This window comes from Odocoileus virginianus, chromosome 34, assembly GCF_023699985.2.
Source record: "Odocoileus virginianus isolate 20LAN1187 ecotype Illinois chromosome 34, Ovbor_1.2, whole genome shotgun sequence".
Lineage (NCBI taxonomy): Eukaryota > Metazoa > Chordata > Mammalia > Artiodactyla > Cervidae > Odocoileus > Odocoileus virginianus.
Genome location: NC_069707.1, coordinates 35,809,490 through 35,829,618, shown reverse-complemented (window position 1 = coordinate 35,829,618; position 20,129 = coordinate 35,809,490). Strand labels below are relative to the sequence as shown.

General features: G+C 36.4%; 1 protein-coding gene across 5 annotated transcripts in view; it reads right to left on the bottom strand.

Moving 5' to 3' along the window:
• The window catches only part of THEMIS (thymocyte selection associated), a 201,090-nt gene that overhangs the window by 12,198 nt on the left and 168,763 nt on the right, over positions 1-20,129 (bottom strand). For 3 of the 5 annotated variants that reach the window (XM_070461729.1, XM_070461726.1, XM_020889992.2), the window contains one exon: positions 1,540-1,693. In XM_070461729.1, coding sequence (XP_070317830.1) covers positions 1,540-1,693 — 154 coding nt within the window. The remainder of the gene's footprint in view (positions 1-1,539; positions 1,694-20,129) is intronic. The other 2 variants (XM_070461728.1, XM_070461727.1) reach the window with 1 other exon arrangement.

Sequence of the window (20,129 nt, the reverse complement as noted above, 5' to 3'; positions counted from 1 at the left end):
AACTGTCACACAATTATAATTCACAATGAAGATAGACTCTATAATTTATCATAATTTCAAATGGGAAAGCAAGTGAAAATGTTGCCCAGATACACATACTGTGTAGTTTTTAAATAAGTTCTTGTTGAAATTAATGTAAGAAAGCAGATTTCATTTTACTCTCTTGAGTAAAGTTAGAAAGTCTCACTTGCCTAGGACCATCACTTTAATTCCAGGTCCTCTTTTTTCTTAAACCATCACTAACAGGCAATAGGTTCAAAGCAGTTCCTGCCCTGGTCTGTATCATACTCTGCACTGATTCATTCACAGCACAAACCTGGAGCTGTCATATAGCATCCCAGGAAGATTCACACAGAGGGGAAGGTCAGATAATAAGTTTTCCAATGATTGAAACAAAAACTTTGATCTCAGCGATTGTGTTATCTGGTACTTTTTAGGATCCATAATCTTAAGGGAAAAAAAAAGCTTCCAATGAATTAATAATAGCCTGAGACTCAGCACACTGCAGCCAATTTTCGCTGCAGTAGTTGTTTCTTTTATAGTCACACTTGGTTAGTATTTGAAATTTGGAGGAATTGCAATATGCATGGTTTTCAAAGCCCTTTACAGAATTTCATTTTTATCATTCAGAAAGAGTCAATGAAAAGGTAATAAGAAAAGCTCTATGGGATATTTTTATAGGAGTGTCAGAAGCCAGTAAGTTAACTACATGAAAGAACCCAGATTGCATAGTCAGAGTTTGAGCAGAAATACTTCAAAGACTTTATATCTAGTATTTTGACTTTTACATGCCCTTGGAGGAAAAAAGAGTGCGGGCTACAAAATCAAATAAGGAGGGGAAAAGAACAAACCATATGCTTAAGCATAATTACAGTTTCAATTTTTCTACAAATGAAATGTGAAGTTTCAAAGATAAAGTGTAATAGAAATTGAGCTTCTTTGGTGTGTTTAAAAATATTGCCAAGAAAGAAAATTCTCATTTCCCTTGCTAACTTATCCCAGATTTCCACAATATGGAAGTTAGTCTGGGTAACTTAATTGAATGCTATCAACTTTTTGACAAGTCCATTTGCTCTTGTTTTGCTTTTAGTAAAGATGAAAAATATCAGAACACCGTCTCTATAAACTAAACTATTATAATTCAAATCTGCATTAGGCTACCCATCTGACACTTTTTAAAATTAAAAGAATCTCAATTATCTTGACCTCTTCTCAAGCTGTTAATCCTTCTTGTTATATCTAGCAAACATTTAGCAATATTATTGTCATGATAATACAAGAAATATTAGACTAAAAACACTTCCTTGGGCATGAGAATCATAAATGAGAAGAAAAATCTAATAACAGCAAACAATGAATAGATCTTTTGTCATTGTGTTTAATATTACGATTCACTTAAAACTAAATTTCAGTGAGATTGACAGGTCAGGGCTGTTGCTTTGACTGAGTCACATATCCAAATAAAATGGTAATAAGTAGCTGTACATTCTGCCTTTGTCATAAAGGCAGTTAAAACCAGTATCATGTGGCTTAACCAACCTGTGGCTGCATCGGTACCTGTTACTGCAGTTGCCGCAGTCTTTCTCTTCTGTTTCTCCAGATCAGCCAAATCATTTTGACAACCAGCTGGTACTTTTGAGTCCAGACCAGCTTGATTTGAGTACAGTTTCTTGGATCTGTCTACGTGGACACTCTGAAATGACACAGAGCAGAGTGATTGATTTTACAAGTAAATTATCAGTCCAAAATAAATGCTTCCCAGTGTATGACAAAGATACTTATCATATGGTGAGTTATTTCTGTATATATGAAATCAAACAGTCCATATGTCACAGTGGGTTACAGATTATATCTTCATCAATATACTTCGGTAATCTAGGTGTTGAATTTTTGAGGCAATCTAGGTGATTCAATTAACAAGTCCTCTCAGACGCAGAATGTTATCTTCAAAACCCATTTGTGTACATTACTTTCTTCTTATGAAGCTTATAAAATATTGTTTACTTCATTTTTATTCTTAATAATTTAGTAATGCAGACTTTCATTATATGTTACATAATTATTTATTGTATAATGAAGAACAGGTTTCACTTCTGTATTATCTACACCTTTTATATTGTAAAACTAATCACAATATTTACTTTAAAATAACCTACACTTTTATCAACATTATCCAAGTATGACAAAGATCCTTTAGTCAATTTTAGAATGGCAGTTCATCATAACAATGAATTATTAAGGTAAAACATCAATGGACTCTAAAACACATCTCATTTATAAGAAATGTCATAGTGTTTGATGTTGCCCTGACATACTGTATGCTTCAAAAGAATCATCAGATAGGAGCAAGCACTAAATTGAATTTTCAATTTAAATAAGAAATTGAATTTTCAGCACATCGCTCCTTACTGAAATTCAGATTAGAAGTTTTTCAGCTTGGATATGATTACAAAATATTCAGAGATTCATGGAGTCAAAAGTAACTGATCAATTTTGGCCATCCACACTAGCCATGTTGGTTCACTAAAGAGTAGGATAATGAAAAACTTCCCTTAGGTTCCTCTTACAGACTGTATACAGCATTAAATTCATTAAAACTTCATTAAAAGCTTGAATCAAAAGCTTTTAAAGTTTGGGAAGAGCCATTAAGGAAATTAGGGTCCTTCACAATTAAACAATATGCCCAAATTAACAGAATGAACAGTGCCTCAGGGATATGTCTCCCAACCCTTAGTCCAGCGCTCTTCAATCACTTGTTGACCCACGTATTCACTCAATGGACCAGTTGGACCAATGGCCCCAATTCTTGCTCCTCTCTGTATGCATGTTCTTCCTGTATGATTTTGCACTGCCTTCTTACTCTGACTTTTGATTCGTCCACATGACTTTTGCTAGACCAACAGGAAGTTGACACATGTGACAGAGTTGAAAATGCTTGCACAGTTGGTCTTACTCATGGGTGTCCTTCCCCTACATCATGAGAACATGTCCAAACTAGCCTTCTGCAGGTTGAACAGGACAGAAATTAGAGTCAGGTTACCCCAGTCACCCTGGTTGAGAAAACTAAGGGCTAGAAGAGTCTTAAATATTTGGTTAAACCCAACCAGATGAGCTAAAACTAACTTAGGTCAGCTGAATTCCAGAGCCTCATGAAAAATGTGTTTATCTGGATGCCGCTAAGTTTTTCTGGTGAGTAAACAGCATTGTGTGACAATAGATAACTGGTATATCCAACAACCATTTATATTTAGTATCTCAAATACTGGGAACATTGTGAGAATATAAACATAAACATAAATAGTCTCAGACTCTAAGTTGTTCAACTATAATTTCTTAAACCAGTGGTCCCCAACTTTTTTGTCACCAGGGGCTGGTTTCGTGGAAGACAATTTTTCCATGGACCAGGGTGAGGGGGAGTGGTTTCAGGATGATTCAAGTGTATTACATTTATTGTGTACTTTATTTTCATTATTATTACACAGCTCCACCTCAGATCATAAGACATTAGATCCCGGAAGTTGGGGATCCATGTTTAGATCTCTGCCAACTATTTAGGCAGAGAATTAGAAGAGTAGAGTCTATTTATTGATAATTCTCAAATTCCTTCTTTTTTTAAAGAGCTCTGCTTTGTATTGAATGTGTTACTAAAGAGGTTTAGTCAAAAAGACCAAAGCTCATGTCATCATCAGACTCTTCAGATTCTTCTTTCTTTGCTTCTATTCCCTCAGTAGGGGCAGCAGTGCTGGATGGGGCCAGACCTCCTTCTGGGTCTGGTCCACCAGCTCCCACATTGCAGATGAGGTTCCTGACGCTGACACTGGCCAAAGCCTTTGCCAAAAATCCTGGCCAATTTAATGACAAAAGATGGAATCCTGATGATCTTATGGGGACAACTCAAAAGATCACAGCTTGAATATTGATATTAACTAGAACTAAGCCACTGTACTTCTTTATATTTGACTCATCCACAGCCCATAAAAGCTAAGTCCATCACTTGACATGAATTTTTAAAATTATTTTCAAGCCTGTAGTACCTCATAGCTTTGAAAAAAAAAAAACTTTCCTGATTTTGAATTAGATACTTTGGAAAATATATTATTATCTCAAGTTATTAGATGAGTATTAAATCATGGTACTTAGTACTGAGAAGTACTAAGCAGTAAATTAGGTTCAACAAGGAATGCAGTTTCCTGCTTTTTCATACCAAATTCAATTGATGACATTAAAACACTGAGGAGAAAATGTTAGAAAAGTTCATGCAAATTATGTAACTAACATATATCCCAGACTTCAGAGAAGAATGCAGAATTTAAATAAAATTCTTAAACCTGAAAGCTTAACATGAAAGGCTGAGGAAAAATGAACTCTTGATCAGAATGGGTCAATTATTACAAAAGCCTGGAGCTTCTTGGTGTAAACCTCTGGGCAGGTTGAACATTTTCTATATCAGCATTTCAACAATTAAGAACCCCACTTTGCTAGAGACAGTACCCACTTTTTTATCTCTTCTAGTGAAACTCAGTGAAGCTTTCCAAGCTCTTCTTTGCCTTAGTTATTACAGCTGAGTTCCTGTTCCCAGGTCTGAATGAAAAGGGAGGTACTCATCTCTTAAGCTACTAACTCTGCCACGTCCTCTAAACCCTGTTCCCTTAGCCCTTCCCTCCAGGCCCCTGAGTCTTCAAACCATCCCCAGGTATTGATTTTGTGCTACAGTAAAATTTCCATAATGCTCCATTTTTTCAGGGCCGATTGCTCTTCATTGAGCGGGGGTTCACCACCCACCCCACCCCGCACCTCTCACTCTGCCCTGTGGCTTTCTCTCCTTCTTTCCTATCGCTCAAGTTCTTCCACTGTGCCTTCAGAACTTTGCTCTATGGTTTGCAAATTTCACCGCATACTTAACTTTCTTTCAGAACATTGTTTCTACCTTCCAATCTTGACTAAAATTCCATTCTTCACTAAGGACAGCACGTGCATTGCAAATGACAATGGCTGCTATTCTTCCACACCCTAGACACTCTCAGGTTGAAGATGCTCTGGCCCCTAGTGCTTATGTTAATTTGGTGTGTAGAATATTTTAAATGAGTTTTGTGTGTGTTAAGTCACTTCAGTTGTGTCCGACTCTGTGAGACCCTATGGACTGTAGCCCATCCATGGGATTCTCTAGGCAAGAACACTGGAGTGGGTTGTCATGCCCTCCCCATAAATGAGTATAAGATTGAATAAATGGATGTCCTTACCTCTTTGAAAAAATCCCTGCTGCTCTGTTATTCCTGCCATCTAGCTATGCACTATCTCCTTTATTGTTGGTACCATCTGTCCACTAATCTCTAGTCACAGATCATTCTTCATAAAAAGACTGGATTATTTCTCTTTAAGCCCCACAATCCCAAGTGATGCTCATACCTATACAAATATTCCTTTCAGTACCCTGACTGGATCTCCTTATTATAAATAAACTTTTCATTTCTCTTCCTTAGCCTTTCACTTTCAGAGTCACATCTGAAATCTGACATAACCTGAACATTTTCCACTTTCAAAATCACTAAGTGTCCTCCTTTCTCCACTAATCTCACATCCTCAAGTCCAGTGTCTCTCTGTACTCCATCCAGTGTTCTCATTTCCAAGAGTGCTTTTGTCCCCAGGACTATTTCTGGGTCTCATTGGGACCTCAGATCTGATGATCCCTCTATTTTCTCTATGTCCAGTAACATTCTAGCTCTATAATCCCACCCCTCTACCTTCTCTCTTATGATTCTGCTACGTTGTTCACCTAGAATGTTCTTCACAAATGCTTCCTCTTTACTTTTACTAAGTCTGGAGTTCCTACCCATTTTTCATCACCATGTAGTCTTTAGCTAGCAATATTTTTTCCAAATCTTTGAGAAACTTATACTTCTACTGAAATGCAATTTTCACAAATACAATCAAACAACAATTAGCTTCATGTTTAATATCTATCTTTTGATTAAAATAGAAATGCACTGAAAATGAAGATGATGCCTTTACTATTTTTAGTCCTTATTTTGGCATTTAAATATAGTATTAAATAACTATAAATTTAAAAAAAAGAAATGCATGAATAAAATACAGACAATTTTTATGACATTTAAAGAAAAATAGGTCAGCTTATCAATGACCAATACACAGTCACATGTTCACATGTTAAGAGTGATAGCCACTCACTCTTAATAGTAAAACTTATTATATAGTTGAAAGGCACACATATTTTAACTTCTTTTATCCATTAAAAAAACACATCACAAATCCTGTGCTTTAAGTGAACTTACTGCTGCAATCATTCCAAACACTATGTTATGTAACATCTCATGTATTTCTCTGATTCATGTTAGACAGTCACTATGTATGGAAATTATAAATCAAATAATGGTGATGACAGGGAAAGTGAAAACCTGAGAACTGAGTATGTATAAACAGCGGCCCCATATTCCCAAGACATGAAATTGTGGCCTAACAATAATAGAAGAAATAAAACCCTCTGTTTGGCACTGCTGCAGTGATATCAAGCTTTCAACCTGAAGATCAAGTCCAAGAAAAATGAGAAAAATAAGATGTGTGCAAACAATAGAAAGGAACGCAGATAAATCTGAACTGGCAGTCATTGGGCCTTTGTGACCACTCTATAGTACTTCAAAAATAGATTCTGTTCATTTTGTGTAATTTCCATTTAACTTGTCATTAGAAATGAGTCATTAGCATCCTGTCTGCTAATATAAAATGACTATTAAATTATTTTTCATGTTATTCTTGGCTTGCAGTTTAAGTACTGCTTTTAGTGTTCCTGCTGAAAGCAATGATCCAATTACAAGATATTGGATATTTTTCTCATGCACAAAGAAAGGAGCAAATAAACACTGTCCCAAAAAAGTTAACCCAGATAGACATGGAAAAAAATTGAAAGACTTTTTCAAATCTATCTTTCATCTCATACCTTAGGCCATGTTGTTGGGTAAAAATTACCCTTTTCCAAACAAGCCATTGAGATTCCTAGTTTGTGATTATATTCACTTGTCTTTTCTCCCCAAGGGCAAACAAGGCTTGCTTTTCCTTAGAAAGCCACAGAGGCACTTCTTGGCCCAGGAACTAAACATCATCTACATTTAAAATAATGTGAAATATCCCAGTTAAAATCCATCATTCTCTTAACAGACTTAAAAAAGTGACCTCCTTCTCTGCTTATATAAATAACTTCTCTTTTACACTGCCCGTACTTTTTCATTTCAGGGTAGTGAATTCAAGGGATACTTGAGAAGAAATTTCAAATGTGAAATATTCAGGAAAAAATTTCTCATGAACTTTATTCCTCAGAATTAAATTCTACTGAAAACAAAAAGGTAACAATAATTTGAGCCTATACATTAAAATAAATAAGCAAAGACCAAATCTAATCACAAGAAATATAGTTTTGCTGTGCACATTCAAATTATCACTCTGGAGAACATGTAATCCTCTATGTAGTCTGTGTTCTAGTATGTGTGTGTTCTCTTTGGTTCATTTGTGGTTGAATCACCATAATAAATAATTTAGAAGGTTACTAAGTGGTTTGGAAAAAGTAATAAATTTCTCATTGTGCACTATAAAGATTTAATTAAATGGAGACAAATGTTTGGTTTTGTTCCTGAGAAAAATATTTAAATAAGCAAGAATATCAACTGAAAAATAATCTAAAGTTGATCATCCATATAAATAGTCCTCTGTTTCAGACAATAACTTGAGGTTTCATACAATCATCCATTTACACATATTAACTGTTTTTTCCTGCAAAGAAAACATTCTCTGTACCAGTTGAAAGAGAATGCTTTTGACCTTGCTTTGTCCGATTCCAAAGACAAACCATCTCTGAAACATTTTCAGTCCCTTCCAGCTGTAGGCTGTTTGCAAGGGGGTTGCCCAGGCCTGTGGTATGCATGCCCATTGGAAGCCCACCTTCCCTTCCATTCCCAGAACTTCGGGCTGTGGCCTGTCTGGCCTTTCTGAGACCCTTTGCTGGCTGACATCACTCACCCTTCTCAGCCAGGCCTCTTCCCTTCTCTACCATACACACCTTCTTTGCACCCTGGGATCACACTGGCCGGACTCTGAGCTGGCAGCTGACTGGGGGCCTCAGCAACAGTCTCAGGTGCATGCACACATGTGGCTTGACACTTAGATGCTATTGGGCCTAATTGTGGTTATCAGGTGGGACCAAGCCCTCTTATCCCAGCCTGCTCCAAGGACTGCCCAGAAGCTTAGACATTTAAAAGAGCTGGGGTTTTCTACTTGCCTTGTCCTTTCCCTTGGGTCAGAAAAGAGACAACTGGCCCATGGAAAACAAAGATGCCTGTATCTGCTTCCCTAGCTGCCCTGATAAGAGATGAGAGTCTTCCATCTCTGCCCTTCAGGGCCCTCCACTTCCTGCTGGACTTGCTGGGGCCAGATCCAAAGGAGACAATCCCTCTTGGAACTATGATTAGAGATTTTATCATGTATCATTTATCACAAATCACACCATGCTCTCTGGGAAAGAATCCTTCAGTTATTACTAAGCCTACTTTAAGCCTACTTTCAAAGACCTGTTTCAAGAACATATTATGTACCAAAGGAAGTTAATAAGAACTAATATATTTCATTGATCATCCATATAAATCATTCAGCAGTTTTCCTCTGCTGAAAACTGGCAACTAGATAATTTGACATCTACAAGTCCCACCATCTTAATTTGATGTTTATTTGGCCACTGTCGTGGCAAAAAAAAAAAAAAAAATCATAGTTTACAGATGCAAGAAGAACTCAATATAATAATACACTTTGATTGAAAGAAATTAATTTAAGAATTTTCCTCCAGAGTCTCAGGGCAGAGAACCTCTTCACACTGTTCTGTCAAGCTCAATTCGATCTACTTCTTGCCACTAATTTTCTATGAATTAAGCCAAAGACAAAATGGAAACTTGAGGTAATGCTTGACCAACATACCTTTATTTTAAAATAAGGTCAGAGGAGACAGTTACTCTGTACATTTGTTATACAAATAATGAAATAAATGAGAAGTCTGGCTGCCCTCAAAAGATGTTAGACTTGTTAGATAATGGACAGGCACGTAAAAGTTTTTGCTGTTTTAGAGGGGCTGTGACAACTGCATTCCCTAGAAAACACAACAGTTGGCTTACTTACAGTGTTACTATTATGAACACAGGAATAGCTCTTTGTGTAGAAATATATTTTCTTCTTTTTCATTATTTGGCCTTCCTGAAAGTTTTGAGATGATTAATTCATATGGTTATTATAACTTTCACGGCTCCTATTTTAATTGGAAAATCCTAACTCTTTAGACTTTGTAAGGGCAATTTGTGGCCAAAGGGCAGGAAAATTAATCTTAATTTGAATTAGAGAAACAGAAATTCTAGCAACATAAATTATGTGACACATTTTTTTGTTTAGATTAGTTTTGGTGAAATTAGTTTTGAATCAGTGGACATACGAATAGCATTTGAAAAATGTCCAATAGAGCAAGGCTTGATGCAGATGGCAGATGGGAACTGCAGTCTACCATATAATAGTTCTGTATCTAGAAAAATAATTTAAAATTCATTTCTTAAAAATTACATTTGAAACCATTTTAACCTTCTGGGTATTAAAATGCAGGCTTTCACAAGGGTCTTTGAAAGTCATCCATCCTGGCAACTTGATTTAAAACATTGCTATACTATTAATTGAGGCAGCAACAGCTTTGATGAGTATGAGTCATCTATTTCTTCAGGTATTTGCATTCTATGAAATGCAAAATGGCACTTTTACCACCAAAGTGCTATTAAAAATGTAAAAATCTCCTGCTCTTTTGAAAGAGTGCCCAACACAGGATGTCTTCCTCAAAGGCTGCTTCCCACCTCCTCACCTCAAGCCTGGCCACACTTCTGTGAAACCCATTCCCCATAAGGCTGTCTGGCCTTTTCCTGCTCATACACCCCATTCTCCATGTCCTTTATAAAGCGTGCTCTTGTACCACCATCCAACAACGTCTCTAAATTCCTTGCACAATCTTGGCATGATCCCTCCATCATCTCTAGGATCCTCTCCCACTGTGCTCACAATGTTCTCTTCAGCTCCTGGCCTGCTCTTTGCCATCCCTCTAACCAAAACGACATTAGAGGACTTAACATTTCATGCCTCTGTAGCACTTTTATTTTTTACTCATTTTTTTTTAGTCTCTTGTAAGTACACTTAGAACTTGGATCTCACTGGCCCTCAGAGTTTCTCCACCATCCTGATCTTGGGTTAAAGCACTCTCCTCTGCACACACTCTTACTTAGCCCTGTTCTGCCCTCTCAGTCTTCAGTTCACTTTTTCCTTCTAGCTTCCTCCTTATCTCACTTGTTTTCCTACCCAAGGGATCCTTGGAATCCACGTTAACAGTTTTTTCTCACTGTGGTTGTTAAGATTTTCATTTTCTATTCCACTCATTTTGCCAATTCCTAGAAGTCACTTTCTGTTCTCTCACTTCCCGAAAGGTGGCTCATTGCTGTTAGTTGGTTTTGTTTTTTTGTTTAGTTTTGTTTTGTTTTGTTTTGTTTAAGTCTTGTAATTTTCCCATTTGTCTCTGACATAAGTTCATGTTGCCTGGTGACATTGGGTCCTCAGTATTACTCAGCAATCTGAGGATCTCTACTTCAGTTCCTTGTGAGGCATCCATAGACGATGTTTCAAAATCTTTCCTTCCTTTATCAAGCTGAAGTTGCAACCTGGCATTCCTCAATCATAGAATGGTATTTAATCAGTTAATTCAGTGAGATAACAGCTATTTGAAATCAACTTCCACAACTTTCCTTGTCTTTGCTTAGAAAGTCAGTTAAGATCTCTTCTTTCTCATTGACTTGCAAAATGTCCTGTCCACTTTCTAAAGTATGTGCCCATTTCTCCGACTGTGACCCTTTCTTTCCCACCTCTCCCTGTCTCAATTACTATGCCCACTTCTACACTATTTTCTGACTCTGCCTCTCCACTGCTTTATTCATTTTCTGCCAAACTTTAGTGAGAGTGGACTATTCTTATTGCTCCTTTTCCTTCTCTCTTACTCATGTATTAACAGATATTTACTGCATAGAATCTGGTTTCTGTGCCTGCCACTTGACTAGAAATATTTTCACCAATAACTTTCTCATCATCAGTCATAAATCCCATGGCCTTTCCTCAGACCTCATGGTTCCTGAGCTTTCTGCTGCACATAACTCTGTTACCAACCTCATCATTTTTTAAGAAATGTTTTCCCCTCAGTCTCCAGAAACACTGTATTCTCTTCTCTCTTGGGCCCTCATTCACTCATCTCTTTCATCATCTTTGCTCTTTCCTACCAACCTCTAAATCAGCCATCTTTAGACCATTCTGATTGCATGTTTTTAATAATAAAAAATTTAAGCATACAACATAAATGTGATGCATGTGTTTATTGTTGTTGTTCAGTCGCTAAGTCATGTCTGACTCTATGTGGCCTTAGGGACTGTGGTCTGCCAGGCTCCTCTGGCCCTGGGATTCTCCAGGCAAAAATACTAGAGTGGGTTGCCATTTCATTCTCCAGGGGATGAATGTGCAAATACACAAAATTTTACATATGTACTCTACTAGTATATATGAATTTATGTATATTTACTATACATACATATGTTATACAACATATGATTATAAAACAAAGTAGAAATTTAATAAAGTTGAAGTAAAAATATTTTAAGCAAAATTTTATTTCATTTATTAATAACAGAAAAATGCTGGAATAGTTTTTGTTATTTTTTAAATCTTGATTTAACACTTTGTGATACAGCAATTCAATTCTTTCCTTCATAATTAAGTTGATTTATATACTGAGTTTAAGTGGGTGTCACAAATGAAAAGTAGTGCTTCACAAAAATACATTGATCTAAATGGAAAAAGTACCTTGTTAACTGCTCTCACTAAATCATGATGCTTATATTTCAACAAAGTCTACTAATTTTGCAAAGATAATGTAGTACAGCTAGTAATATCCTGTCTTTCCTAACATACAACTCTTTTTTAAAACCCAAACAGATTTGAGCTGTCAATTAATTAAGATTTTAAATACTGTGTTCAAAACCCACTGAAATTCTTTGGAAATGTTTGTAAATGATTAAAAATTTTGTTTCTAAGTTTTTAACGTTTGTAAGATGAGAGGTTTTATATGTTGAAAGCTGTTTTCAGGAATTAAAGCACTTGGCATTGGAAATATTTTTAAAGCATCCTTTAAAAAATATTCCTTATAAGTGATTCTTAGTTATTTTTTGTCATTTTTATTGAAAGGCCAGCTCAAATGTGTACATATGTATCCCTCTAGGTTATAGACAACCAACAGGCAATTGGAATCATGGATTAGGTAGGCAAATTTGAACACTTGATTTATTGTAAAATAAATCTTAATAAATCTTCAGTTTTGGTAAAAATAACTTGCTGTCAGATAATTGGTAAATAAATCTTTATATGGCACAAAAAAAAAATGCCATAATCATTCCCCCCTCACAAAGTGTAGTGAGTTGAGAATCCTACTACATTTTTAACTTTTGTTTCTATAAATTAACCATATTCAAAACATCCTGTAGAACTTTGTAAACTTCTGGCTACAATTTCTTTGCTATAGTAACTTGCATATAATGACCCTGGGAGTACATTTCATATGTGGATTCACCACTCTAAGCCTCCTGTAGGATTTAAAAATTCCAGATAAGGGAGCTCCTCTATCAACTAGGTGAACTTCATTCACCCATAAAGCAATGCTTTTACTAAAGAAATCATTAAAGGAGAGAATCATGGCTTCTCCAGTGCATTAAAAAATACTTCATGGGTTCCATTATTGAAGCACAATCTAGCAAAACAAATGAACATACATGTCAGGAAAAATTGAACTCTCACACAACTTCATAGAAAATTTCCCTCACTGAGTCATTTGTTTGAATAAATAATAATAATAGCTAACATTTATTTTGTGCTTACTGTCAGGCACCATATTCTATGCCTTTTACATGTACTAGCATATTGAAATCTTAAGCATTTTTCTATACATCTTATAAGATTATTTTCATAAAAAGAAATGGTTTTCATTTGTCACCATATTGCTTCTTTGTGTTACATTAGCCATTTTTAGGAAGAACTAGTCTACACAATAATATGTGATTTTTTTCCTTACTATTAGAAAAAGTTGTTAACATTAATTATAGTGACTTTTAAGTGCAATGAAGTACTAGATTTAGAATAGCATAATTATAAACAGCACTGAAAACCTATAGACAAATGTCTTCATATTCTTATTGCTTAGTTTTAAAATATATTGTTATTCACTAAGGTTTCATTTTCTCAGTTGCTAATGTCACATAACAAAGTATAAAATACAGTGAAATTTGCTGTCAGAGTGTTGTAAACCCTTATTTCAATCTTTTTGATAATTTCAACTTTTTGACTGACATTTTGATGGGTTTGACTAGTTAATTTTTTTTTCCTTTTAATGTGGCTGATGAAGAAATACTAGAAGTAGAATACAGTATTAATAGCAACTCAGCAACTCTCTCATGCCTCAACCCACTCACACTTTCAATTTCTCTTCCCCAAAGCTAACCACTACCTTGACTTCTGGTAGCATAGTTCAGTTTTCTCTTTTTTTTGGAAACTTTACATATTTTGGATAATAGAGTATATTCTGTTTTGTGTCTGGATTCTTTCATCTTTTCCGAAATTCAGAGAGTATTCCAATGTACAAATATACAAAAATTTATTAATATACTCTACTATTGAAGAAGATCTGAGTTGTTTCCAGGTTTCAGCTATTACAAGTAGCACTGCTATAAACATTCTAATGCGTGTCTTTTTGTACATATGTATATACATTAACTTCTGGTGCACATATGCATACATTTCTGTAGGCACAAAATTGTTAGGTCATAGGAGATGCATATGCCTAGCTTTAGTAGATCCTGCAAAACAATTTCCCAGAATATAGTAGCACAGAGTACGTGAGATTCAGTTTTTTCATATTCTTGCTAAGATCTGATACTGTCTGTCTTTTTAACCACTCTATGAATCTATAGTGTTACCTTTCTGTGGTTTTAATTTACATTCCCCAGGTGACTAGTGATATTAACTATTTCTTCAATGTTATATTGGTCACTGTGAAGTAACTGTTAGTACTTTGCGAGTAACAACCATTCAGTTGTTCTGCCCATTTTCTGTATTATGTTGTCTGTAATTTTGTCATTGACTAGTAAGTTTTATATACTCCGAATAAAAGTCTTTTTTTTTTAATATTGCTTACTTATTTATAAATAGTCTTCCCTTCTCTGTACCTTATCTTTTCACTCTTTTAACAGTGTCCTTTGTAATATAATCTTTATTTTGCATTATGTCTGTGCTCAGTCACATCTGACTCTTTGCAACCACATGGACTGTAGCCCAGTGGACTTCTCTGTCCATGGAACTTTTCAAGCAAGATACTAGAGCAGGTTGCCATCTCCTATTCCAGGGAATTTTCCTAGCTTAGGGATTGACCCTGCAGCACTTGCGTTTCCTGAATTGGCAGACGGATTCTTAAATCGACAGTTTTTTCCTGTAATTAAAAAGGATTGTTCATTTTGTGAAATCTGATTTTATTTAAGCTAGAAAACAGAGTTTTTGAACACCTTGATCAGGTTTATCAAATCCGCAATGCAGTGCAATTCCCTGAAATCCAGGGCACCACCATGTACCTAGGCAGAGTCCCATCTTAGGGATATCTAATCTCTTAAAACAGAAGCAAGACCCAGTGACCCAGAACTGCTCTATAATTTGAGCTGGCAACAATCATCAACAGCAGCCAACTTTGTGAAAACAAACCAAAACCTACTGCACAGCTGAGAGAACTCTACTCAACGCTCTGTGGTAACCTAAATGGGAAGAAATCCAAAAAAGAGGCTATTTAAACACACAGCTGATTTGTTCTGCTATACAGTAGGAACTAATAACAACATTGTAAAGCAAATACACTCTAATAAAAAAAATTTTTTTTAATAAATAAAAACAAAAGACAGACAGATATTATGTACCTCCTGATAGAAATACACAGCACTCTTTATGGAGTAGTCCTTCCAAAAAAATTAAATCTGAATCTTCCAAGCTTCAACTTCCAAGTTGACTTCCAAGAGTCAACTACCAATGTATAAGAAAACATGTCAGAAGAACATCTTCAAAGGAAGCCAACTCACAGGCAAAGCAATCTTAGAATGCATGATGTCTAGAATATATTTCATCTAGATTATACGGCAGAAAGCAAAGAAGAACGAAAAAGTCTCTTGATGAAGGTGGAAGACCAGAGTGAAAAACACTGGCTTAACACTCAACATACAAAAAACTAAAATCATGACATCCAGTCCCATCACTTCATGGTGAATAGATGGAGAAAAAGTGGAAACAATTACAGATTTTATTTTATTGGGCTCCAAAATCACTGCAGCCATGAAATTCAAAGACACTTGCTCCTTGAAAGAAAAGCTATGACAGTGTATTAAAAACCTGGACAGCTTATTAAAAAGCAGAGACATCACTTTGCAGACAATGATCCATATACACAAAGCTACGGTTTTTCCAGTAGTCATGTATGGATGTGAGAGACAGACCGTAAAGAAGGCTGAGCACCGAAGAATTGATGGGTTTGAACTGCGGTGCTAAAGAAGATTCTTGAGAGTCCCTTGGACAGCAAGATCAAACCAGCCAATGCTAAAGAAAAACAGCCCTGAATATTGGAAGGACTGATGCTGAAACTGAAGCTCCAATACTTTGGCCTCCTGACGTGAAGAGTCAACTCATTGGAGTAGAGCCTGATGCCGGAAAAGATTGAGGGTAGGAGGAGAAGAGGGTGGCAGAGGATGGGAGAGTTGGATGGCATCATTGACTCAATGGACATGTGTTTGAGCAAACTGGGAGATAATGAAGGTAGGGATGCTGCAGTCCACGGGCTCTCAAAGAGTCAGACTGAACAGCAACAACAAGATTATATGGCTTGTGGTAGACCAAGGGAAAAACCGATACACAGAAACCCTATGTACAAGAAATCTAAAAAGAGAAGGTGCTTGGTAAAGAATCAAAATATCACAGTTAATTTCAGTTTCTACATAATTGCTCTATTTAACTGGCAAAAGAAAAGCATTTCCACTCTTGAAACCACAGGGATACGTTTGGTAAAATTCATGCTATAGAAAACTATAGAGCTAATCCAGTTTCTCAAGCAAACTGAGAAAAAACAGAAAGAAATCTATAGATTAAAAGAGACTTTAAAGCATGTCATTCAGTTGTAATCTTTACATTTTATTTAGAGAAAACATTTAATAGAGAGCCAGGCATATTTGAATTCTAACTTGATAATAACATTCAGGCATTATTGCTAATATTGTCAGGAATATAACTAAATTGTTTAAGAATCTGTATCGTTTAGAGATATCCATTGAAATATTTGGTGTATAATGGCCTATGTGGGAAAATAATCTAAGAGAGTGTATATAAGGACTTCCCTGGCAGTTCAGTGGTTAAGACTTGGCCTTCTAATGCATGAGGAGTGGGTTTGATCCCTAGTCAGGAAGCTAAGATACCGCATGCCTTGTGGCCAAAAAACCAAAACAGGAAACAAAAACAGTATTGTAACCAATTCAATAAATACTTTAAAATGGTCCACATTAAAAAAAACAAAAGTTTCAAAAATATAATAAAAATAAAACAGTGAATATATGTGTTATGTATAACTGATTCACTTTGATGTATACTTGAAACTAACCTAATGTTGTAAATCAACTATACTCCAATAAAAATTTGTAAAAAAAAGCCTTAAAATTTTAGCTCTTAAGAAAATACAGTAAAACATCATTTCATATTTGCTTTAAAAGTTAGGTTGTAAGCAAATAGCAACAGGGAGGTTGTGACTGTATTTCAGTAGCAATTTTACATGCCCACCAGATGGCAGTCTTCCCTGACTCTTTGCAGGTACCTTACAGAGTCTAGCTGTTCATTGCTCACAAAGCAGTGAGATTACATCCGTGTACTCGGATAGAATATTGGAGATCTGCCAGAACTCCATGGCTCCAGGATTAAATATCTCTTTGAAAAGAGACTTCCATGGGCAGAGGTTTTCAGTTTTTCAAATGATATGTATATCTCTGGGACAACGGCTATTTACATAAACTCTAGGCTTACAACGAGTTTCTCAGGATCACAGTTAGCACCTTTTCTTGATGTTCAGGACGCCAACAGGCTGGTAAATGCACCAGAGAAGGTTTCAGAGTATTGCGTTTCTCCAAGCAGAGCCAAGTAAGAAGAATTCAAATGCCACCCGTATATCAAGTATTCTCATCTAATCTCAGCTCCTAGAGTGTTTACTTAAAACATTTTCATTTTCTTGGCAAAGAGCTACATAAATACATTCAATTTTACCTCTTTTATCCATATGTCCTTGAGATATTTTGACTAATGTGTTAGGTTTGAGAATTTTACTCTCCAACTACATGTGCATGAATAGATCATAAACTAATTCTAGAATAAAAGGCTTATCTCAATGATCAGTGACATTTGCAATTGAGAATTTATCCATTCTTTGCGATGTTGGAGAGAATGTCACTGCATTTTCAAATTTAATTATTTTTTATTTATACCTATAACAAATTCATATCCCTGACAGGGATCAGTATTAGTAACTATTTATTCAATAGGGAAATTCACACAACCCCTCTATTTTATATAGGGGGGATAGATTAGGAATACTTTCACAGGGACCTTGTGAAAAGAATCTTCTTAGTCAAGGGTGTGATGGTGACTGAGGGAGTAAATTGGAAGTCGGTCTCTGTCCTTATCTTCTTGGCTCTTTTCTACTGACAGATAGCACAACACATAATTTCAAAATATGACTACAGGAGTTTAGGGCATGCCGCCTCAAACATGTTGCTTTGGTATATTGATTATTTTAAGCAGTAGGTACTTGGAAAATAGCAAATGCAGGGAGAGTCTGCCTCTGGCTCCCCTTATCTGATTAGAAGAGAGATCCTCCAAAACTCAATTGTCATAGATCTCCTCCCTGGGGGGTTCAGTGTGAGATTGGTTGGCTCTTCTCACGGAAGAGACCAGAAGTCATCACCACATTCAGACCGACTTTGTCACAAACTATCATAGCGCTTATCTTTTTTCTAAGGGTCTCTTCTTTCTTGATAAGGATGGAAGATCTTGATGAGGGTGAAAGAGGAGAGTGAAAAAGCTGGCTTAACACTCAACATTCAAAGAGAAAGTAATATCATGGCATCTGGTCCCATCACTTCATGGGAAATAGAAGGGCAAACAGTGGAAAAAATGACAAACTTTATTTTCTTGGGCTACAAAATCACTAGGATGGTGACTGCAGCCATGAAATTAAAAGACACTTGCTCCTTGGAAGAAAAGCTATGACAAACCTAGACAGCATATTAAAAAGCAGAGACAACACTTTGCCGACAAAGGTCCATCTAATCAACGATATGGTTTTTCCAGTAGTTATGTATGGATGAGAGAGTTGAACCATAAAGAAGGCTGAGCACCAAAGAATTGATGCTTCTGAACTGTGGTATTGGAGAAGACTCTTGAGAGTCCCTTGGACTGCAAGGAGATCCAACCAGTCCATCCTAAAGGACATCAGTCCTGGGTGTTAGTTGGAAGGACTGATGCTGAAACTGAAACTCCAGTACTTTGGCCACCTCATGTGAAGAGTTGACTCATTGGAAAAGATCTTGCTGCTGGGAAAGATTGAGGACAGGAGGAGAAGGAGGTGGCAGAGGATGAGATGAATGGATGGCATCACTGACTCAATGGACTTGAGTTTGAGCAAGCTCCAAGAGATAGTGAAGGATAGGGAAGACTTGTGTGCTGCAATCCATGGGGTTGTAAAGAGTCAGACACAACTTAGTGACTGAACTACAACAACATCTTTCCTAAAAATCATTGACTCCCCTCTAAAGGGCCTGTGTTCCCCTACCCTTTCCTGATTAAGATGGTATTTAAACTTAAATTCTAAAGCTATCTCTTTGGGATACTCAGTTACCCTAGGTGTTACCAAGGTTACTCTCATGTGCACATGAGGTCTACATGTTAATAAACCTCTGCTTTCCTCTTGGTAACCTGTCTTTTATTACAAGGCTTTCAGCCAAGAACCCAGAAGGGTAGGAGGAAAAATATTTCTCTTCTCCTACACTATTCACACCTAACAGAGAAAAGCTCAGCTATGGAACAAAGCTATGGGAAGTCCCACCCTGCCCCCAGATTCTCATTTTCTCCCTGTCACCCTACTTCACACAACGGTCTGCTGCATATCTAGAGAATTTAAACTATTTTTCATATGCATAATATAAAGCAAGTGTTAGAATTCAGTATAAATTTAAGTAAAAAAAAAAAATACTCATTATCCAGAACTAAATTCACAGTCATTCTCAGAGAATGGGGCTATAATCCAGTTGCCTAACAATGTAGCATATGTGGATACAATCATGCATAGGAAAGGAAAACTTTCTATGGATGGGGCACTGGGGACTGAATCACATAGGGAAACAAGGCAACAAGGGGAGGCTCTGGTATTGCTCATGAGAGTTGAAAACAGAGACATTTCTATTTTATTTCAACTGTAAAGAGTCAGGTTTATCACATAAAATTAGAGTTTTCAGTTTAATTTCTCTGGTATTTAAAATTCCCCAATGAATGCTATGTTATAGCCCAAAGGACAAACTCCAAACCTCCTCCTGTGACCTGTAAGATTATTTCTCAGCCCCGTTTAATGCCTCCTCTTCTATGCTTTGCAATTACATGAGCAGGCCCTGACTTTGGTTTTTTTTTTAAGTCCACCCCACTACACAGTGTGCTCCTGGCAGCCTCTCTGCTTGCTCATCTTTGAAATTTCCAGTGAGTTCTGAATACATGTGTGGTGGATTAGTTAATCAATTATTAACTCATGGTTGGCCTTCTGACTAGGCTATTTCTGTAAAATTCTAAAATGCCTGGGAAATAAATGCCTATAAATGGTTCTCTGGGAAGACTTGAGATACCTGGGTCTGATATTTATTCCTGCTGTAGCAAACTTCTACAAACTGTTTGGTTTAAACAGCAGA